General features: G+C 44.7%; 1 protein-coding gene across 1 annotated transcript in view; it reads right to left on the bottom strand.

Moving 5' to 3' along the window:
* ZNF704 (zinc finger protein 704) overlaps nt 1-11,845 on the bottom strand; it is a 175,383-nt gene extending 163,538 nt beyond the window's left edge. The window contains exon 1 of the mRNA XM_031692306.2: nt 11,235-11,845. Within this exon, the coding sequence (XP_031548166.2) occupies nt 11,235-11,732 (498 nt within the window). The 5' untranslated portion in view covers nt 11,733-11,845. The remainder of the gene's footprint in view (nt 1-11,234) is intronic.
* Nucleotides 11,846-19,423: the final 7,578 nt, after the last annotated feature.

The following is a 19,423-nucleotide window of genomic DNA, read 5'->3' as shown; positions in this document are numbered from 1 at the left end:
CTTGTCACGGAATTTGGAGGTATCTCAATTTTAACACATAAAGATAGGTATAGTTTACTGACAATGAAAAGTACATTGTTTCTATTACAGTTTTTAAAGTAAAAATAATTTTCTCAAATCACCTCTGCTAGATTGCAAGAAAAATTCAAGTGACAAAAATCAATACAGGGAGTTGAGAGAAAGACCTATTTGAATAGAAATCTCCTTTAGATGAAGAATAAAGAGCTGGAAAAAAAATTGCGGTCACCAACAGATGGCTAAGAGCACATTTTTAGAACCCTTTAAACACCTACCAGACGCCCACGTACTGGAAATGCAAACAGCAGGCCCTGCTCCCCTTCCATAAATCCTACCTTGGGTCATTCCAAACCTTCCAGCGGCTCCTCCCTTATTGTCAACCACCTCTTTCCCACGCTAAGATGCTATCGTGCTCAGCACTCATGTAGGGTCAGGGGGCCATTTTCCTCCCTTTTCTGAGATAATTTTTACTACAAGTAATATTTGATGAAAAAGACTTTTTCCTTTAGATATTCTTCCCGTATTCATTTTTGTAAGTTCTAAGATCTTTATTCTAATATTGCTACTACTTTTCTAACATTTCATTAAACCAGTTTTGTGTTGTACGTGAACCTGCTAATTGAAAACATTGTCAAAAGCTTACATTTAAAAAATATTACTTATGACACAACATTGTAAAATGATTATAAATCAATAAAAAATGTTAAAAAAACATGAAAAATATTAAACTCGGGATCCTAACCCAAATTAATAGATATTAGTGAGGTTTGTTCTTCAGCAAGCACTTTTCACTGACTTGTAAAACATCATGTTGAAACTACATGAAAGTGTTTATGACAAACCATGAAAATTATATTTCACATTGTTTTAATTTAAAATTTACTCCAAAACAAAGCCATTCTCTTCTTAAATTTCCACTGTTGCTTAGGTAACAATTTCAATTATTTTTTAAATCTGTTGGTCCCTAATGTTTTTTGAAATGTTTGATAAATATGTCATTTGGTGAAAAATTACCTTATATAAATATATATGTATATATAAATTTTTTTTCCAGAAACTGCCCCATTCTCTGGGGCTTCTTTTCCACCTTCCAAGATTGCCAAGTTAGCTATGAGAGCCCTTTATAAATTATAATGCATTAAATGTTGAATAATACTGAAATAAATATTGAACAATATCCAGTAAAGGAACTGAGCGTTCACAAATGCTTACCCCTTTTATTTGCAGTTTTCATACTGCTGTTGACAGAACACATGTCAATCCTAGTGAACTTATATGTTCTTTACGTTTAAACTATTCTGATATTTTCAATCTTTCTTCTCTTTGAAGGTGGAAAACATATCATTAAATACACCTGCCTGGAACTGAGCGCCTCGTGATTTTCTGCTCCCTGGCAGCTTTGAATTCTGTCATGACAGCACCGCTCATCTTTCCTGTCTCCCCCAGTGGACTCGTCACGGGGCCTGGTTTACCAAGAGAAGTAGTGTTTTCTACCGACTTTTAAACTTCACACACAAGCGTGGTATTCACAGATATACAAGTGAAATTCAACACATAAAATACTCCTTTTTTTTTTTTTAGAACTTTGATACTGAAGACATTAGTGGCTTTATGAGGAAAATATTTCAAAGCTTGCATGACCCACTAACAATGTTTTAACCCTTCTCCCTGTGTGTGTGACAATTTCTTTCTTTAATAATGCAGTTTTAGTTACTTATCTCAAGTATAAGTCACTTATCCATGGATTTCCCATTTAGAAAAATAATTATATCCCAGTATTTCCCAAAATGTATCCTAAGGGAAAGAGGTGGAAAAAAACGCTCTGTAGTCCAATAAATATGTGCATGCCACAGTCCATAGGCACCTCCGCAGAAGCTCAAAATGGCCCTTGGCGTCCCTGCTCAGTACCTTCTTCATAGGCATACGGGTGTTGTACTCCTCTTTCACTTTCCTCTACGTTTAAAACACTTTATAACAAAAAAATTCTGTCTTTTTAACTGGTATTTCTCCAAGCTGTTCAACCACAGAGTCCTCTTCTCCCCATCTACCCGAAGAACAAAGAGTGACTTCTTTTTGGGGGGAGGAGGGGTTTGCATGCTCAGCCATTTATTTGTTTGTTTGTTTGTTTGTTTGACATGTAGTTGATTTACAGGGTTGTGCTGATTTCTGGTGCATAGCATAGTGATTCGCTTATACATACATAGATATATATTCTTTTTCATTATAGGTTATGTTACAAGTTACTGAGTATAGTTCCCTGTGTTATACAGTATGGACCTTGTTGTTTATCTACAAATGACTTCCTCACCAAACAAAAGTGCCACAGGTCCTAGACACCAGTGCAGGGAGGATAGAAAGGGCAAATCCATGCCTCAGAGGTTCCCAGCCGCATGCAAGTTACAGGTGAAAGGTGACATCACTGTATTTCCACTGTAGCTTTTAACGACACACATTCAACGTGTGTGGTAAGCCTCGTCCCGCCCCTCTGGCTACTAGCCAGGTTTTTTCCCAATATAAGGCCCGAACAGTCTGATGAACCCAAGAGCTAGAATGTTTCTGTCCTCTTTGCACAAGTAGATGAATGACTCCAGCTGACTTCCCTGAGCTGGAAAGGAAGAGTCAAGCTCACCGCGGATATGATGGACCACCACAGAGTTCAGATGAACGGAGTCACTTCAGGAAGCAGTTCTCTGAAGCACCTTCAAAGCATGGGACAAGGAGGAGGTCGTAATAGTCAAAATAACTGTGGGATTTTGGATCCTTGAACAAAGTTTTACAGAAGACTCCTTTCTGGAACCATAAAGGAAATAAACAAACTGCCATCCATGTCTAATTTCAGGATCTCTCTGGGCCATATTTAATAACAACAGGCAATGATGGAACAATATTATCCCAATTTTATTTTAATAACTCTGAAGCACCGAGACATTAAGTAACTAGATAAGGTCATGCAACTAGCAAGGGGAGAAGCCAGAATCTGAACCGAGAGCCTGTGTTACATTGCCTCTTGATTTACACAGGGGTAACGGCGCAGAGAAGGGCAGGGGGCAGGATCATCTGCTTTGATTCAGTCTTGTTCCCTCCCATCTTACTAACGAGCCCACAACAAAGGTGTATTTTCTCTCTTTCCTTCCTTCTTTTCTTTTTTCTTTTTTTCTTTTTTTGTTTTGTTTTGTTTTTTGACGGAGGTACTGAGGATTGAACCCAGGACCTTGTGCATGCTAAGCATGCGCTCTACCACTTTAGCAATACCCTTACCCCCAGAGGTCCTATTAATGGACTCAAATTATCCTGCCTGCAGGCTTTATCAAATCATATCTCAAGGAACACAGACTTCTAAAAAATTGGATTTAATTTAAAATGTCAGAGCACTTTTGACATTCACTTATTTAGACTAGCCATTCCCAATACATCTGCATCAGGGCGATTTTATTTTCACTCAACCTTCCATCAAATCAAGAACATAAGGAAAGCAAGCGTGTCACTGGTAACTGTCATCTGTAACAAGGAGACCACGCACTCTGGGTCAGTCATCGCCGGGAAATGCACAGGCAGGACCTTCTTAATTCTTTGCCCCTTAAGCCTCCTTGGTCTCCTGCAAGATGAACGAACCCCTCTGTTATGTTACTGCAAGGTTCTTACCCTAAAATTATAGACTCTCGCTCAAAACTCTAGAGTTGAGCCTATTTTCCCTACATACAAATTGTTAACACTGGAGTTTCCAAATAGTATCATCAATGAAGTGTGAGAATTTAATCATTCTAATTCCACTACACAAATCTCACAGTTATATTCTGTTCCATTTCATCCAGTAAATGAGAGCAACAAAGGTTATTTGCCAGATTTGGTGATCTAAACTCATTCTTTGACCAGCTCTTCAGGAATTACCTCCTGGCCAAATAATCTTCTTCAAATAGATTGGCTACAATTGTTTTAGGGAACGATGTCAAAATTACATCTCACACTATGGTAGCCAAGTAAGGTCTCTTGGCGGATCTAATCTTTTAAAAAAATTTTTCAATTATTCTTTTTTTAGCATTTTTAATTAATTTTTTAAAAATTTTTTGAGTGGGGAAGTGATTATGGTTTTATTTATTTATTTTTAATGGAGGTACTGGGGACTGAACTCAGGACCTTGTGCATGCCAAGCATGCACTCAACCCCTGATACCCTCTCCCGCTTGGCGGATCTAATCTTGATCTTAGGGATAAAGAGGAAAAGGGGCTTAGAACCTCTTTATAGACAACTTGGCGGGAATCTGCCAGGCTATGGGCTCCCCAGAAGCGAAAGTTGGCCTTATTCACTGTTATTTCCTGCCTGATTATCAGGAGCATGGGAAACAATGGCCCAAGAGAAACATCTCTTGAGGGAACGAACAGAAACGCGGGCAGCAAACCTAAAGAAAATCATCCTTATTTCAACAACAGAGGTTCGGCTAGGCTGGAAGGTTGGCGATGAGGGCCTCTAAGCAATCCCGAATATTCCAGGAAGTCCAGCAGAAACTGTATTTACCTTAATATGAGCCGGCACAGGGCAACTCAGAGATCAAGGTGCCTCCACCTCAGCAGACCTCACATCGAGTCCTGGTGCAAGACTGGTTGTTCGTGCAGATCAGAAGTTCTGACAGTGGACTTGGCAGTGGGGAGGGAAAGCTCCCACTCCTTGCCCCGCCAACCCCCACCTGGGGTGGGAGGACACGGTCCGAGCGCTCGCAGAGGTCAAGGACATCCTGGCTGAAGCCCTCTGCTCCTTCTCACCAAGAGGCATGGGTCAGCGGATTCCAGGTTAAGACCTGACTTCTTGCTTTTCCTCCTCTCTGCCTTAATGCTTGTGCTGCAGAGCACTCCATGGTCAACTAGTAGTAAAATCTGGGGAAGGAGGCCCTGGTTAAGGGCTGAGTATAAATGACATGTTCTAGGCCAGTTTACTAGAAGCCCCGCACCGGAGAGTAAGGGAACCAGTTCACAATGAAATGGGGCCGATTCGCCATTTATTATCATCCTCTGAGTATACGCGTCCCTCGGAAACTGCAGAGGGAGGCGGACCGGCCCGGGCAGGATTCACAGAAGGAACGCCTACCCCCAAAGCCACAGGTGAGACCACCTCCGCCCGAGGTACTTTAGGAAGGAAGAATATTCCAGAAATAGAAGCTGATAAGCAGCGAGTGGTAGATCACTTCAGGAAATTGTGATTTCTCTAACCACAACTCCAAGGGCGTGAACTGCAGATCATTCTGGGCACAAAAGACTAACCCAGGAAGGAGGGTGACGATTTGGGGTTGGCAGACCAGGGCGCTAATCCCGGCCCCTCCTAACTTGCTCAGCAGCTCGAGCCGGACAAGGCACTTCACCTTGCATGGTCCCAGTGTCCTGAGCCGTCAAAGGAGGATATTGAGTTACTAGATAATCTCTGTTTCCCTTCCAAGTCTGGCAGTTGACAATTCAGCAAATGACAACTTTGTCTGGTATCATAAGCACATGCCTCTCCCTCCAGCCAACACAGACCATTTGCAAGACACATACTTGTTAGCAAATTGGAATTCGGCGCTTGCTGCACGGTCCCTGCCAAAGGCTTCTTAAAAGTCATCTGATAGTCAAGAGATAGTCTAATAGACGTGTTAACCATCCCTAAAGAGCTGGCACACACGGAGCAGATCCCACTCGATTAGTATTCATTGAGCCCTGAAAGTGGGTGTTTTGACACGTACTATCTCACTCAGAAGCCTTTCTTCCTGGTTTTCCAGCAGGTGGACTCTTGATAGAACTCCTAGCAGTCTTTCGTGTCCAGCTTTTACCTCAACTGATTATGACAGTACATTATCAATTCCGTCAGATTCTCCGGCTCTTGTCCCTAAACGAACACACAGCATCGCGGAGCACAGTCCTGGGCCTTGTTATCTCAGCCCCCTACTGTTCTGCCTTCACTGGGTAACAGCTTATTTTAGAATCCTTCCTCCGTTTGACAGTGTCTTTGTATTTTTTTTTTTAACTCTGGCTGAAGATACTGTTTACCTAGTATTCCTCATTCAAGGGTCCAGGAGGTGATGGAGTTTTTTAGTTTTTTGTTTTTTCAGGGGATGGTGGAATCTTACCACTGCCCATAAATGTGTAAGCTTCTTTGATCAGAAACTGAAAACTGTGTGAAACAAAGTTTTTCTTCTTGTCTCTTTCAGAGCCTAAATTAGTGTCCCTTATAGTAATCAAGATCTCAGATACTTAGCAGCCTGTATTCCTCTCTTTCCTCAGCTGTGGCAAATCCTCCCAGGTATAAATGGGCACAAACATCACAGATAAATACAGGGAGATGAACAGTACAGCGTATGGGCGTGAACTGTGGCGCCACTGGTGACCACATGGCCTCAGGTGCGCTACGTCACTTCCAAGTCAGTATACTCAGCTGGCGAATGGGGTCATGTTGATTCCCAAGTCAGAACTTCTCATGAGATCCTTCCTCCTTCATATAAAGCAGTTAGTACCGTTCCTGGCTTTAAGGATTTAGCAAATATTCATTCAAATTAACGTGATCTTGGAACCCAAGTTGTCCTGCATTTCCTTCCCGTTCTTTTATTGATTTTATTGGATTCCTCTTTGTTTTCTCCAGTCCACTAACCCACGACTTTTTTGCCAGCCCCTGGCCCCTTCCTGTCCTCACTTTTCTTAGATCTCATCATTACAGTCACAGCAGGGCCAACTTGATCAGCACAATGTTCTCTCCCTCGTTTCACAGCTCACCTGCCTAAACTGCATCCCTGCTGAATCTAGCTCTCTGCTTTGTCTACAAGAGATGGCGGAGTGTGAGGCATAAGGGTACTAGCTCTGGAGTGAGATGGCCCAGGGTTCAAACACCTGCTCTGCCACCTAACACCAGCGTATCTTCAAGTGCTTATCACATCTGTAAAATGAGGATGATGACAATAAGAATGCCTGACCAGGGATGTAATGAAGTTTAAATGAAATGACACACTTCGATTTGTACTAGCCACAGTAATTAAATAACTTAATAAGCACTAGCTAGGATCCCTTTTGTTATTATTACTCTGTGCTTGAGCCAATGGAACGAGGCTGGGGTAATCACACACCCAGGCAGACTGCTTATACTGTCAGTGTGGAACCGCGGCATCAGGTGGGTCCTTGCGACAGTCAGGCAACTCCGTTGGATGGTTCGTTTGCTCTCCTGCTCTCCCACAACACTGTCTCCTGACTTCAGCTCTGACTTCAGATCTCCTGCACTCTCAGCTGATGGCCTGCCCTCCAGCTCCATGGGGAAAATAGAAGCCTCTAGACAAGTACTGCTTCATCTGACCACCATCCAATATACAACTACCCACATCTGGACTCACTGTCTCTGCCTTCTCTCTAATTCAGTGGAAGAAGGGGCCTTGCTCTGTTAAAGGCCAATCCTTATATTTGGGTCCCAGGTCACCTCTCCTATGACTTTTTCCAAGGACCTTCCTCCTGCAGTTTTCTCTTTTCTCTGCATCTTCAGTTCCTCCCTAAAGTGACCCTCAAAGATCCCTTCCTCCTGGTATCTTCTTGCTTTCAGTGTGAGTAGAACCCATCATTCACCTCTAACCAATAGAAAGTGGCAAAGATGATAGGGTCCTGCCCCCGTGATTAGAGTGCCTTATATGAGTCTCCATCTTGCTAGCAGATGGAGCAAGATTCTCCTTGCTGACTTGACAGAGTAAGAGGCCATGTTGAGGGAACGACGTAACAACACCCTGCAGGAGTGGAGGTGGGGGTGGGGTGGGGCTGTAGGAGCTGAGGGCAGCCCACGAGTAACAGGCAGCAAAGAAGCTGGATCCTCGGACTAGAGATGCGAGGGAATGAGTTCTGCTAACAACCTGAGTGAGGCTAGAAGTGAATCCTGCCCAGTCAAGCCTCCAGATGAGAATGCAGCCCACCCAACACCTTGATTGCAGCCTTGTGAGACTCAGCAGCAGACCGAGCTAAGCCTGGCCCAGACTCCTAACCCACAGATACTGGGAGAATGGTTGTAAGCCAAAAAGTATGTGGTACTTTGTTACACAGCAATAGAAAACAAATACACTTCACCCCACACACACCAGATCATTCCTATCATGCTGTGGTCACTACATTAGAGTCTACAGAATCCTGTCTAAAATAAAAATCTAGACCATATGCCCTCCAGATTCTCCCCCTTCTCTCTATTCTTCTTTCCAACAAAAGAGTTTAAAAGAATTTTTCATGTCTCACTACATCCTCACCTCCACTCACTGCTTGGGTCTCATCACTGACTTCACATTCTTTTGTTAAGGATACCAATCCATTCCCTGTTATCTAATCCAAACGAACACATCTCTATCCTTATCTTCCTCAATATCCCAGGGGTATTCAACACAGTTCACTACTTCCCACTTTTGGAAATATTTCTTCTCTTGCAAAGTCCAGGAAGGACTTTTCATTTTCTAGTTTTCCTTCAACCTGTTTGGCTGCTGCTTCTCAATCGTCTTTGCTGGCTTCTCCTCCTACGCCCAAACTTAAACAGCGCTGGACCCCAGAGTCTAGCCCAAGGCTGTCCTCTGGTGTGCACTCACTTCCTCGTCCCAGCTTTAAATGACATCAATATGTCTTCCCAATTTTTCTCTCTAGCCCTGATCTCTCCCCTCAGCTCCACATCCTATAGCCATGTGCCTACGTGCAGTTTCCATGCAAATATCTGAGCATCAATCTCAGACTTAACACGAACCCTCCCCCAATTCATCGGCAAGTTACCACAGGTGGGTCTTCACAATCGATCCTGAATTTACCCACCCCTGTTTACCTCCACTCTTAGTCCACACTGCCCTTACCTCTCACATGGACTGCAGTGACTGCCATCTAACCGGCCCCCTTGATCACCCTGCTGTCCTGTACGCTCCAGTCTAACCTTTCCAAAAACACAATATACCTTGTATGCCTGTAAAACTTTCCAAAGACTTCATACTCTAAAAGGCCCACAGGCTCTATGCTGCTGGCCTCTACCTGCCTCCCTAACATATCTCGTACCTGTCAAGTTCCAGCCACACCCACCCTTTTCCCCTTCCCACTTCAAGACTTTTGCAATTGTTACTCCCTCTGCCGGAAAAGATCTTCCTAAGCTGCATGTCTTGGATCTCAGATCCAATGCCCCCTCCTCAGGGAGGTCTTCCCTCTAGCTGCTTTCTCCTCTTCCTCTTAGACTCTGAGATACCAGTCTCATTTCCCTCATGGCATGCGTCGCTGTCCCAAGCACCACGTTTATTTATTTGCTTGCTTGATTGTTGCTCTGGCTCTTCTTACTAGATGTGGGCATCTGGAAAGTGCTCACTGCTGTGTTCTGGAATAGTACCTGGCACACAGTAGGTGCTCAATAAATATCTGAATAAATGAATGCATCAACATGTATGATATCAACATTCTCGTACGCATTAAAATAAAATGATCTGATTTTATCCATTAGAAAACCTCTTCAGATGCTATGTCAAGACATTCGGCTTTAAAGCAGTAAAAGATTATAAAAATTATACTTCAAATCACTCAATATATAAATTCCTGAAGAGTTATGGGCAAGTCAAAACATTATAAAATGAAGCTCATTTTGAAAGAATTGAACAGATATTTGTTCAGAGGTGTGAAAAATCTTTTTAAATAATGTGAATTATCACACACCAGTTATTTTGTTTTTATAGATTTAATTTTTTTCCTGCATTGGATTTGCTTTGATCATGGAGCATAAATTATAATTAATTTTTCTATCACAAATTGTGCAACCGCTGTTCAAACCACAAGACACCTTTTCAGTATTTCTAGACAAAAATGCTAAGGAGTCACAACTCTTGTTACTTAATGTCACTGATGCCATGTGACTTAATTCCAAACCCAGCTATATCCTGTAACCATACAATGCAGGCCTTTTAGTAGACCATGGTAATGAGTGTGGTCATGGTCTGGATTCCAATAAGCAACTGTCAAAAACTATCATCCCAAGTGACCATTTGCTGAAAACTTCTCACTCCCAGAACTGGTACTTCCAGGGTGGTCTAGGAAATAAGTTTGTGCCCATGTCTACTCTGGGGCTATTCTATGCTGATGTTTAACATTTCTTTGGAACTGCAATTTCATGCTTTGAAGAGTTAACTTGCTTCTGCAAGCCCCTAAAGATTTTTTTTAAAAAAATAGTCTCTATTAAGTTCATCTGTTTACTTATTTTCCTTCCAGTTATACCAATATCTTCTGAAAACTCCAGTAAATAGCTATTCAGTTGATTATACGCAACACTCTTGAGAAAAATCACTCACTCCATCGTTTACCACTTGCTGCCCTCAAAACTTCTTAGCAACATACACTGTGCATGAACCTCAACGTGGTTTGCTTTGTCCAATCACATGCCTGAAAGCCCAGCCAGTCAGTTGTGTAATAATAAACCCCTTATCTCCTGAAGATACACAAACGAAAAGATCTCTTGGCGCTGCAGTGCACAGGGGACTTCGCCAGAATTCTCAGCAGAAACACAACCATTTAAAATGCCAAATCCCCCCCTCCCCACCTTTTTCTTCTCATTTGCAATTTTGAGGAGGCAAATAAACCCAAAATGTTAAACAATGTCGAGTTTAAGCAGGGGAGGGGAGGCGGGCACTGCCAAAAGCTGCCAAGCAAAATGCATGTAGAAACCCAGGGCTTGGGTTTTGCTGTCCTGGGCTTACCGGTTCCCTCACAGGCGCCTGGAATGGAAACTCATCGACAATTGTTCTTGGATGCATAAGGGGCTGAGGGATTGACAAGAGAAGCCGTTTTCTAGTTTCTATGAGCTTGACTAGTCCTCAAAAGGAGAAGGGGACAGTCTTGCTTCCTCCGAGTAGAATCCTATTTCACTGCCTCCTATCTCGCCCGTCCCCACCGGGCGCAGACCGGCGCCTGCCTCGTCCCATCTCCAAGTTCCCCGCCTTAGCGGGGAAAAGCGTCCCTCACCAGCACCCACACCAGACAGCACACCCGCCCCGGCCTCGGAGGAAAGGGGGAGCGGCCGCCCGGGAAAGGTGCTGGGGCCCGGGCGGTGAGCTCATCGGTCCCCTCGCTCTGCCCCGCGCGCGGCCGCCCGCGCCGCCGGACACACCCCTCCCGGCCCGGCCTCTGCGATCGCCGGCCCCGGCCTGAGCCCGCGCCGCGCCGGGGCCCCGGGCCCGTCCCCTCCCCAAGCCCGCGGGACCCGCGCGCGCCCCCGCACCCGGCACGCACCTTCAACGCGCCCCGGGCCGGGCCCTTGGGGAGCGCGCGGCCGGGGCCCAGGGCCACGAAGCGCTCCTCGCCGTCCTCGTCGTCGTCGTCGCCGTCCACCACCTCGACGACCACCTCCTCGTCCTCGTCCTCCTCGTCGTCATCCTCCTCCTCCGCGCCCCCTCGGGGCTTCGCCTGCACTCGCCCGAGCCCCCTCCGCCGCCTGCTCCCGCCCTCCTCTTCCTCGTCTTCCTCCCCCAGAAGCAGCAGCACCGGAGACGAGGCGGCGGCGGCGGCCCCGGCGGCCCGAGGGGGGCCGGTCCCGGCGCTGCGCGGCGGCGGCAGCGGTGGCCTCCAGCTCTCTGGGGCCGGGCCCGGGCCCGGGCCCGGGGCGGGGGGCGGGAGCCCGGGCAGCGCGCCTTCCCGGGCCGGCGCGGGCGCGGGGCCGGGCGGCTGCAGCGCGGCGCTCCCCCGGCGGCTGCCCAGGCTGGAGCGCTTGGCTAGACGCCGCGCCTGCATGCCTGACCGCGGGCTGCCGGCCGCCGCGCCGAGCCGGAGAGTTTGTCACCTCCCCCTCCTCCTCTTCCTCCTCTTCCTCCCCGGGCGGCCGCTGTGGTCGCAGGCGCCCGGGGCGCGGGGCTGCGGGGGGCTGCGGGAGCCGCCTCCCCGCGCCGGCGACTGCCACTGGCTGCAGAGGCGCGGGCGCCGCCTTCGCTGGACCGGCCCGCGGGGACGCCGGCGGCCGGCGGCTACGGCGGGGCGGCGCGGCGGCCGCGGGCGGGGGTGGGTGTGAGCGAGCGGCGCGCTGCCGCCTCCGCCGCCGCCGCTGCCGCCGCCGCCGCCGCCCCGGAGCCGCGGGCCGCGCTGCGCTCCATGCGGCCGGCGGCCGGGCCCGCGCGCTCCGGGCCTACAGCTGCCGTCCCCCGGCGCGAGCTGTTTGTGTTGTGTATTTTCCACCGCCGCCCCCCTCTTCGCCAGCCATTCCTCGCAGCCCTCCGGTCCCCCCGTGCCGACAAAACCCGGACTGGATTTCCTTCGCCTACGCACAGCCTCCGAAAATCCGGTGCTGCCGAGCCGTCGGCCCAGCCGCGGGGGCCCTCGCTAACCCGGGGCTGCCCATTCCCTTTGGAGGGAGGAGGGTCGACTTCGCTGGAAGTAGGGCTGGCAGTCCAAGTCGGACTTGGAAGGAAGAGATTTGCCGCAAGTCTTTGCCTGGCAGGGCGGCTACTCTTGAGCTTCCGTGAAATCGGGGGAGGTGGACCAACCCGAGATTTGGGGGCAATTCCTCGCATGAATCATCAGACTTGTTTGGATTTTGGAGGTTCTGTTTAATGACATTGCCGGCCCGTCTCCGTCTCCCTGAACACACCGTCCTAGGCACAGCCTTGAGCTCTTTTGGCATTGTGCTAAGTCTTGCAGCTTTTATTTCTGCAGCATTTTATTTATTTTTACGTGGAGTGCCTGATTATAACGACCAAATTCCAAGAAGCCTTCGGCGCGCACCATTCAATGTGTCCACTACTGGCACTGCCGAGGCCTTTGGAGAAACAAACCGGGCGCGAGGGAGACAGTTATTGTATTGTATTTATTTATTTATTTATTTTTGAGACATTTTAAAAATTAATCTGAAGTAAGATCAAGTGTGGAAACCAAGCACACAACTAGTTTGCCACATAACTAATGACACTGTCACTTTCTAAAGATTGTTAGGTGTGACGAAGAAATGTCATTTGCTACGGTTTGGGATTAGGCTCTATGGTAAGCCCTGTGCCTTATGTTCAAATCGTCAGCCAAGTTCCACCTCTGTAGATGAGGGCTGGGGAGGATCTCACTCATCAAATACTCTGGCAGGGCCTCCATGAAGCCCGTGTAGAAGATGTCCTCGCCCTCAGCTCCCTTTCATGGTAATTACTGTAGGAGATCTAACATCACGTGCCCTGTTAGACACTTGAAGGCAGCTCATTAAATGCTCGCTTATGGTGTCTTCCAACTGTTGAACAGTTCCACTGGGATGATGACAAAGATTCTAAAATGAACTTTTTGTTCTCCCTGAATCAGATTAGCTTCCTGATGTACCTATTTCAGGTAATGACACTCTCATTAGAATCATTCAGGTCCAGAATAGCGGTATCATTTTACCTCCGGCTGCTACCTTATTCCTAGAGGCAATTGCCCACAAGTCCAATCCATTGTTCTTTTTGAAATGCCTCTCGAATCCACCTCTTCTTTCCCATTCCCAGAGGTCCTACAGAATTTCGTGACTACAAAAGTGAAAGTTTCTAATAAGCTCTCTGCACCCAGTTTCTCAACAACACACCCTCCTCTGACCCCCTGCAGACACCAGCATCAGATTCATCTTCCCCGAACTTCGTTCAGATCGAGGCATTTTTCTGGTTGAACTTTTCATTTGTAAATATTTCATTCGAGAATTCAGAGAGAGAAAACACAATGGTTTGAGCATTTTAAGAGATGGATGTGTTTGGTCAAAGCATGGAACGACAGGGGTCTGCCAAGGAGTAATCAGTGAGTGTTTGCGAAGAATGGGAAGAATGGGAAAGGGTCACTGAAATGGTCCATCTCAATGGCAAGAAATTTACCTTGGTCGATTTGGGAGATGATTTTAGAGAAAGGCAGCGGGGTCCTTCTCTGACCAGGAAGAATAAAGATCAGAGAGAACAGGGTGGCTGACAGGTACAGGGAGGGTGGTGGAGGGGCACAAAGGTGTAAGACAATTGGGCTAGTGGTTAAACACACGGTCTCAGGAGCCAGAGTACCTGGGTCTGGATCCGGGCTCTGGAACTTACCAGCTATGTGCCTTTACTCACTGTCTCTCTGTGCCTCAGTTTCCTCATCTGTAAAATGGGGATAACAGTAGTACCTATCTATTAGTAAAGTTGTTTTGTAGGATAATGAGTTAACAAGTGTAATCATCTTAGAAGTGTGCCTGGCACCAAGAAGGTCTATATAAGGCCTTGTTATAGTAAACATATTGATGGCAGTGTATAAACAAGGCGGCTGGGGATACTGTCAAAGAATAACAAGGTACTCCCTCTTAGCAAGCTCAGAACTGTCAATAACTAGAAAGGACCTGTTTGTAAAGCCCGGCTACATCTTATTAAGGGGCTATGGGCAGCCCAATAATAAGTATTTTATGTCTGAATTTGACATACGTGATGAAAAGCAAGTATTTTCCTGAAAACTGAGAGAAAAGACAGAGTACAGTGAGTTAGTGATTAGTATTTGTGATTTAGTGGAAGAAAGACTAATTTACACCACTGTACTTTCTTTCAAAATTGCTTCGTGTGCTTTGAAATCAGCTTGTTCCTTCTCTCAGGCCACCTCAGTGGAGCCCACACACACCCATTTCCTGGCCCCACTAGGCCCGAAAGGCTGAGCTCTGAATGGGAGAAAAAGACTGACCGTGGTATTGGGACCATTAAGTTAAGGCTAATGGCACAAAAGAGGTTCGGGCGAAGGTAGCTTTGAGGGGTCAGAAGGATCTTGATTGGCAGGGAGAGCAGTGTTATCCAGGCAAGTACAGACCAACCTCATGAAATCAGAGCACGTACAGCTACAGCAAGAAGTAAAATCAAATTACCTAATTCATCAGGAATCAAGAAATAAGTCATGACATGGGCTCATGGCACATGGCTCTTGGCACTCATAGGCTCCGGAGTCAAGAAATAGCTCATGATGCCAAGCACGTGGGGAGGAGTCAGTGCTCCTTCCTTCTTCCACGTTCCCTAAACATAACACGTTTTTACTTCTGATGCTGGAAACGCTTGCTATGGAGGATGAGAAGTGCTGCTAAGTCACCGGATATGGAAGGCACGTCTTCCAGACAGTCGGGTTTAACACCTCATCGTTTAAAACATGCCACCATTCATTCAATATGTATTTATTGAGCCCTGCTCAATGCCAGGCCTGGTTCTTGGCACTGGTGTGCAGCAGCCAACAAAATAAGCCCCTCGGGGGAGGGGAGTGGACAACCACCAAAGAAAATAAGTGAACTGTATGATTTCATAGTTGCCACAAATGCTATAGAGAAAAATAGAGCAGAAGAGGGGGTAGGGAGTGCCGGAGGTTTAACCTAAAGAAGTAAATATTTATTTATTTACTTTTTGGTTGGGGAGGGAGGGAGGTAATTAGGTTTATTTATTTATCTTTTTTTTAAACGGAGGTCTTGGGGCTTGAACCCAGGACCTTGTGCATGCTAAGCACGTGCTCTACCACTGAGCTATACAAGAAATAAATATTTATATTTAATTTCTTATTTATTATGATTTGTAATTATTTATTATATTTATTTATAATGATCTATAATTACATTTACTGAAATATATTGTATTTTTAAATATATCATATTTTGTAATATATTTAATATGAATAAATACATTAAAGCAGCCTAAGAGCAGTATGGATTGTAATGCGATTTGAATGAAACTGGCAGCAGTGGGCCATTTCAAGCATTGCAGTGGACTCGGTCTTCTTCCCCTGGATAGGATGTGTATCCTATGCATTCCATGCACTTTGGCTGAACAGTTTGAGAAGCACTGATGAGGGAAGACCAAGGATTGGCTTTGCAGAGAGTGCCACCTTACAGTCGCAGAGCAACTGGATGCCTTTTGCCTGGTTTATTTTGATCTTAAATCACTTTTAAACCTTTGAATTCTGAGCCCCAACAATACCCAAAGCTTTTTTTTTTTGCATGTACTGAGAAGTTGTACGAAGAACATCAGGCTCAATTTAACATAATGTTCCATTTTTTTTTAAATCTGAGATTCAGAAAAACAATAATCACACCCCCCATATCATGAGATGTAACCATAACCGGGCAGAAATATAACAAGTTTTTACCCTCTCGCAAGAGCTCGTTTATGTCCTTAAGAACCTTAAATAGATGGATTCCTTGAGAATGGTAGCTCCTTTTAAAAACTATTTTAAAACTAAAAGTGAAAATTTGCCCTTTAAACAGGTTATAAAAGGAAGATTAAGTTAGTTTTTCCACACTTCTGGGAAACTTAAAAATGATTTCAGATGATGACTGTCATTCCACCGTATGAAAAATAGATTAAGGTTAAGAGAATCACTCATCTATTACACCCTTCAGGCTGAAAGCCTGTGTAAGTCAAGCATAAACCTCCACCCAGATAAATGTTTCTCCCATGAGCAATTAACTCAAACCCTGTTTAACAACACAATGTACTGTCTACATGGTTCTTTAGAATACCTCCCAAAGATTTCTTTCCAGTTTATTATTATTATTAATTTAGTGAGTATAAAACTGATAGAATTACTTTCTTTTTTATTATGTAACATGTATTTGCTATTTTGGGGTGGTAGGTGTGTGTGTATGGAGAGAAAGAGATTTTCTTTGCTTCCTGATCATTTTAGTCATCTCATATTGACACTTGAAAGGCAACAGAAAGAACACTGAACTGGGATCTCAGAGGCTTGAGTTCAAATCCTGATCTGGGGATTACTTACCGTATGACACCTGTTAAGTCTTCTAACCTCTGCAGGGTTCACAGCTCTGAGATGAATGCGTTGTACTCTTTAAGGTCTTTCAACTCTTGGGTTCCATGATGACTGACCTGAGTATGTTTTAAGTTTAAGATTAAGCCAAATGCCCATGATTAAAGTCCACAAATGGGGTCTAATATGTACAGCTACAAATGTATAGGCTCTCTTATAGAGATCCTCTCTAAGCCAACGTGACGTGCGGTGTCTTAGAACTGCCATCCCTGTTCCTAGCAATATCACCTTTAATTTCATGGGCCCTCCCTGCTTTGCTGGGAATGCAAAAATTATGAAATTTTGCAAACACTTGCTGGCATCTTATTTTACTAGTTATCTTCTCAGTGATAATAAGGTGCTGTAACAGCTACAAACCAAGTAGCTGCTACCTTATATTATCTGTATTAACATCTCTTTCCACAAAGTGAGGATTACCCCCACCCAAGATGTATACTTACTTCCTACTAATGATATTTTCATATCTCTGAAGCTTTGTTCTCATCTTATTGCTTTTTTAAATCTGAGACCTTTCTGGTACAAGTAACTGAAATCCTACCCACCCTAAAGAAAAAAAAAAAAACGGGGAAAGGGATTTATCAGTTTGGATAATTCATCTACACATGGGCCTGAGTTTGGGGAAAGTTAGATTTGGGGCCCGTAAGATGTGTGGTCCTCTGTCTCTGTGCGTGTATGTGTGCGGGCCGGTGGGGGGTGGAAATGTTGCTTCATTATCTGGTCAACTAGAACCGGGGCGGGGGGGGGGGGGAGCTCTGGCCACACACCTCTCAACCCTGTGACTTGGAGCAGAGGAGTTCTTTGCCACCTGCAGCAGTTAAAGAAATCCCAGCAAAGAAGCCTGGATGCCCTCTGAATTATGAGTCCACGTCTGTGGCCAAGAGTGGAGTGCTGTGACTGGCGGCCTTCACCAAACCACATGGCTTAAGGATGGTTACTGTCCTGAGCAGAAAAAGAACATAAAAGGCCATCATGTCTTATAAATATAACCAATATGATCTAAAATCTGAAACATAAAATCAATTCAAAGGAAAAAAAATCACATCAGATATAATCTCCCTACCCAAAGACAACCACCAACATTGTTTTGATATATTTATTTCAATTTATTTTGTATGCATTTTTTTGTTTCATATTGTTTTTCCACCTGGTTTTATAATTTAAGCTTTCACTCACAAATGGCCATATAACTTGTAGATGGATTATGAGCTAGTAGGAGAAGAAATAAGTCATGCAAATATTACAAGAAAACATGCATGAGTATTTTTATAAGTCCCGGGGAATGACAACTGTTATAAACAGGATATCAGGTTGGAGCCATAGCAAAAAGCTGATCAATTTGACCACAGGAAAAAAACCTTTAAACTTTATGGCAAAGACACATTTAAAGAGTTTTTAAAGGTAGAAGGTAGTTGGTTTTCAACATAAAACCAAGGATTAAGATACAGACAAATGCAAATAATTCAGTATTATTAAAACAATTAGATATAATATTTACCTATCAGACTGGTAAAAATGTTAAAGTGTTGATAATATTCAGGGTGACTGGGAGTAGGGAGAAATGGGCACTCTGTATATACTACTGCAAAATCTTTCATAATTCTAGAATTCACTTTTGCCACTGGAAGCCAGTGAGTCCACCTCTAGCTGAGGACTCTAGAGAAACATCAGTTCATGAACACAAAGGAACACAGAGAGGGTCTTTGTCGCAGCACCGGTTTTAATAGTAGAATACTGAAAGCAGCGTAAATATTCATCGAAAGGAGAATGGTTTAAAAAGAAGCCTTTGACAACATGGGAACCACCATGCAACAGCTAAAAGGAAGGAGGGAGGTCGCTGTGTACTAAAAGGGAAAAGGTTCAAAGTTTTCAATGAAAAAGGCAAGTTGTAAAATTATATTTAAACATGCTCTCATTTGTGTTTAAAGTAAAGCCCCACAAAATAGACTGTACATTCTAAATAGTGTGATTTCAGATGGAAAGGTGGATAGACAGATGAGAAAGTGTCTGAAAGATACCTCCTAACCCCGAGGCAGGTGAGTGAACTGAGGGAAGATAAAGGAGATCTCCTACTTTCTGTACCTTTTGCTTTTAAAAAACTGTATTCAGCTATTACATAGGTCACCTTAAAATAACAAGTAAAAACCGTTCATAGCATAATTTTTACTACAGAATCTTCTGTCCAACCATTGTGCCAAAATTTCACCGTGTCTTGCTATTTTAAACAGGGCGCTGCCAACCTTTGTACAGAAAACACTATATATCTTTTGGATTCCTTCCTTAGGATCAGAGCCAGAAGTGGAATCAGTGGTCCAAGGGTGTGCGGCTTTCTGAAGGAGTTGCTGCAATTTACAATCTGACATCCATGGGAAAGTGGCTGATTTCCTGCGCTCTCCGTGGCTTTGATCATATCATATCTCATTCTTTCCATCTTTCCCTTCCTTTGCTACTTTGATAAATGTTCCATCAAATCTCATTTTGTTTTAATTTATTTCTTTGATCATTAATGAAGAAAAGTATTTCCCCATGTGTTCAAGTTTTATTTTCCCTTCTGCGAATTCTTTCCTTATCCTTCGCCCATATGCCTACAAGAGGCTGAGTTTTGCTCTGCACTTATATGAGCTCTCGACATTAAAAGTCCTCTGTATAGTTTTTGCAAATACTTCCCTAGTTTTGTT

This window comes from Vicugna pacos, chromosome 29 (genome assembly GCF_048564905.1).
Source record: "Vicugna pacos chromosome 29, VicPac4, whole genome shotgun sequence".
In the NCBI taxonomy this organism is placed as follows: Eukaryota; Metazoa; Chordata; class Mammalia; order Artiodactyla; family Camelidae; genus Vicugna; species Vicugna pacos.
Note: the sequence above shows the minus strand (reverse complement) of the source record. Positions and strands in the feature narration are given on the sequence as shown.